This window comes from Equus caballus, chromosome 7 (assembly GCF_041296265.1).
Source record: "Equus caballus isolate H_3958 breed thoroughbred chromosome 7, TB-T2T, whole genome shotgun sequence".
Taxonomy (NCBI): Eukaryota; Metazoa; Chordata; class Mammalia; order Perissodactyla; family Equidae; genus Equus; species Equus caballus.
The window spans coordinates 33713721-33718229 of NC_091690.1; the positions used below are offsets into that span (position 1 = coordinate 33713721).

At 43.1% G+C, this 4509-nt stretch overlaps 1 protein-coding gene across 1 annotated transcript; it reads left to right on the forward strand.

The window, feature by feature from the left end:
- The first annotated feature begins 232 nt into the window (after positions 1–232).
- Positions 233–1162, forward strand: OR8A1 (olfactory receptor family 8 subfamily A member 1). The gene is given in 1 exon segment (NM_001391596.1): positions 233–1162. A coding segment is annotated over 1 exon segment (930 nt).
- Positions 1163–4509: the final 3347 nt, after the last annotated feature.

Genomic DNA, 4509 nt, shown 5'->3' on the forward strand with positions numbered 1-4509 from the left:
GTTAAAATTCCAGATCTTTCCCCCTTTTTCCTCTCATCTCCATATCTTTGAAACACCCAGGGTCTGGTCTTCCTCCCAGCAAACAGCAGGATGAGGGGAAAGTGCATCAGGAAAGAGCCAAGGATCTCTCAGCTGGCCCCAAGTTCTCAAAATTACCTTCACCACAAAGTCCATGATGCAGCCTTTCATGGGGTTCTTCTCTCGCATCCCGTAGGGTCCCAACCAGAGGACAATGGCTGCAGAAAATCACTCTACAGTGACAGAGTTCATTCTTGGGGGATTAACAAATCGGCCAGAGCTCCAGCTCCCCTTCTTCCTCCTCTTCCTTGGGATCTACTCAGTGACCATGCTAGGGAACCTGGGCATGTTCACACTGATTTGTCTGAATGCTCAGCTTCACACCCCCATGTACTACTTCCTCAGCAATCTGTCACTCGTGGATCTCTGCTACTCCTCTGTCATTACCCCTAAAATGCTGGTGAACTTTGTGTCAGAGAAGAACATCATCTCCTATGCCGGGTGCATGTCACAGCTCTACTTCTTCCTTGTGTTTGTCATTGCCGAGTGTTACATGCTGACGGTGATGGCCTATGACCGCTATGTCGCCATCTGCAGCCCTTTGCTTTACAACATCATCGTGTCTCATCAAGTCTGCACCCTGCTGGTGGCTGTGGTCTATGCTATGGGGCTTATTGGCTCAACAATAGAGACTGGCCTCATGTTAAAACTATCCTATTGTGAGCTCTTCATCAGTCATTACTTCTGTGACATCCTCCCCCTCATGAAGCTCTCCTGCTCTAGCACCTATGACATTGAGATGGTAGTCTTCTTTTTGGCTGGATTCAACATCATAATCACCAGCTTAACAGTCCTTATTTCCTATGTCTTCATCCTCTCCAGCATCCTCCGCATCAGCACCACAGAGGGAAGGTCCAAAGCCTTCAGCACCTGCAGCTCTCACCTTGCAGCAGTGGGGATGTTCTATGGATCTACTGCATTCATGTACTTAAAACCCTCCACAGCCAGTTCCCTGGCCCAAGAGAACGTGGCCTCCGTGTTCTACACCACAATTATCCCCATGCTGAACCCTTTAATCTACAGCTTGAGGAATAAGGAAGTAAAGGCTGCTGTGCAGAAAACACTGAGGAGAAAAATGTTTTGACGAAAATATTATCATTCTTTCTCAGTTTTAAAAGTAAGTTGTTACAAAGACCAGAGGGATGCCCTCTGAATACTTGCCTAAGCATGATGGCAAACAATCACTTCTCTACATGGTTGAGTGAATGCCTCCTGCCCTTCTTCCCTCTTCCTTCTTTCTCTCTCTATTCTCATTTCTCTTTGAAACCAAATGATTTCAAGTTCATGTTTTCTTTCATTTGGGATCCATTTTCTCCCTAGTGAGTTCTTTGGCAACTATTTACTATCTTAATCATAATTTTAATAGAAATTTTAAACTTTCAGCATTCATGTAAAATTCATTCATTGTTTTATTACTTCTATATAGAAAATATATTCTTACTCTTTTTCCCTTGGGAGTATGCAAAGCAAAGAGAGGTGAATTTAAAAGTCACCAAGAAGTGATACACAGCCCCTCTCATCCAGACTTATTCCTCTCCTGTTTCACTCTTCTCTACTTATTCCTGCCTAGCAACCTATACTCAATGCCTTTATGTAATTTCCTTAGTAACAATAATAATAATAATAGCCACTAACATGTTTTTGACTGCTTACTCTGAGCCATGCAACTCTCCATATGCAGTATTTCAATTACACCTCACAACAAGGGGATACTGTTTTTAGCCCAATTTTACAGATATGGAAACTTGGCTTAGTAACTTGCTCAAGGTCACATAGCTGGTAAACAAAGACACTTTGGATTCAAACTCAAATCTAAGTGACTCCAGACCCCACACTCTTGGTTCTCATACATTATCCCCTTGGTTTTAGGCTGACAGTCCCTTTGAACAGCCTATTAAGCCTGCCCTAGTTAGGCTCTTCCAATTTCAAATACCTCCTGAAAATCATTTCTCAGATCCACACCTATTACCATCTGCTCTAGCCTCTTCCCCTTTACAGACAACTTCTCCAAGACGACTAGGGAAAGATTACACTAGAGTGACCAACTTTACCGAGTTTGCCTGGCACTTTCTCAGTTTTAGCACTGAAAGCCCCACATCCTGGGAATCTCCTCAGTCCCAGAGAAACCAGGATGATTGGTCCCCCTAGATTACATATTGCTGCAAAATCCCATGTCGTGTTTAAATAACTATAGATCTACTGCCAACCTCACTCGGTAAATCCAGTGGCCACGGGACAAGTTTCTCTCTGCTCCCCTTGCTTATAACAATATCAAGGACACATGTTTCAGACTCAGCAGCCTGATATTGGGGAAAGGATTTATGGACATCCTCTTGTCAATTATAGCTATTTTTGGTATACTATTGTATCGAGCAGTGGTTTACTATGGGAAACAGAAATAACCCTAATTTTCTCAAGCATAGGGGGATTTAATACAGGGAATTACGTGTGTGTAGTTTTTCGAATGACTGGAGGAGTGAGGGAGCTGCCAAAGTGACCCCACAAAAGATAAGACCTGGAGGTCAAGAAGCGCCTGCTGCCACCAAGAAAACTGCCTCTCACACTGATGAAACTGGCAAGTAACAACCCTAGCATGAGCATCACCTGGAAACTTGTTAAAAATGCAAATTTTGGGGCCCCGCTCCAGACCTAGATGAGGCCCAGTAATCTGTGTTTTAATGAGCCCTCAGGTGATTTGTATACACTGAACCGTGAGAACCAGCTCACTCCCACTTTTCAAATCTCATATAAATGAGTTTAATTAGTGGGAATTAATTCACATCCCAGAGCTCTAGCTACAAGGGAATCTGGGATACGTAATTTTTAGTTTTCACCCTGACTAGAAGGAGGGTGGAACAGATACTGAAAGAACCATTCCCAAGTGCCTACTCTACCCACTTTTTCCAGACCTTCCTCCAGCAAGAGATGACATCACTACCATTATAGATCCCCTCTAGTTAGAAAAAGATGTAGGAAAATATATTTGTTATCTCAAGGTGAGAAACCATAAAGCCAAATAAACTGGTGAATTTGATTATATCAAAAATTAGGATTTTTGTTCATTAAAAGAAACCAGGGATAGAGTTAACAGAAATAGAACGGAAGATAGCTAACTAGCATATATTAGAAACTCCTGCAAATCAACAAAAGACATCAACGTCAACAGAAAAAAACAAGCAAGGTATGCAGAACAAACATTGTACAGGAGAGAAAACCTGACGTTCCTGACAAGCTTCGGAAGTGATGCTCAAACCAATTACTTATCAGAGAAGTGCAAATTAAACGAGGTATCTCCTTAGGACCACCACTGGGTAAGTAAATAGATAAATTGCGGTGGAAACTTTGCAGCAGTTAGAAGCAAAGGATTAGCTATAAGCAATATAGCCTAGAGCTCTAGGGCTGAGTGAGAAAAGTAAGAAGGATAATGAGATATAAAATACAATATCACTTATATATATTAAAATTACATGAAACAAATCAGAAAAAAGCACATTTAGAAAGAAAAAAAAGGAACATAAAATACGCATTAAGCAGGTTAAAATGGTTACCCAGAGAGATAAGACGCACAGAAGTAGGGTGTGGGGAAAAGGGAAACAAATAAAAATTCCTTTCCTAGACCCACCCCCAGGTGCATACCAGTCAACACATCCAGGCAGCCCTGGATCAGAGCTAACCACTGAAGTATGGAATAGGGAGACAGGCTGGCCCACCCTTAATATTTGTGAGGCTTGGGGAAGGATTCTCTAAATATTTACAGGTTAAAAATCAAGCTAGGAGCTGGCGCCATGACCGAGTGGTTAAGTTCACACGCTCCACTTTGGCAAACTAGGTTTGTCGGTTCGGATCCTGGGCGCAGGATACATATGGCTCATCAGACCATGACGTGGTGGCATCCCACATAGAAGAACTAGAATGAGCTACAAGCAAGATGTACAACTGTGTACTGGCGCTTTGGGAGAAAAAAAGAGAACCATTGGCAACAGATGTTAGCTCAGAGGCAATCCTCCTCAAAAAGAAAAACCAATCAAGCTAACAAAATGTGAAATATTTATTTCTTCCTACCTTAACAAATATACCTTTACAACAAACTAGAAGTCCAGGTTCAAACTTATAAATCTCAGAATTCCAGGAGTTCCACACCAGAACACGATACTAAAGGAAGGCTCTCCCTGGTCCCCAGACCCCTGCCCACAGCCACAGCTTGCCCCCCACACTACCCCCTCCCAGTTCTGTCCCACTCCACAGTATGCACATATTTCACATCCAGGCTCCGTCCATACCCCTGCACTCAGGCACCCCCTGGCCAGCCCTTTGGTCTAGGGGTGAACAATAAGCTGTGTGGTCTGCCTTTGGGGGATGGGCCTTGGGAAGGGCCTTATAACCAGGTACAGGGTATTTGGGCAGAGAATTCTGGTATCCCCACACTGAAAG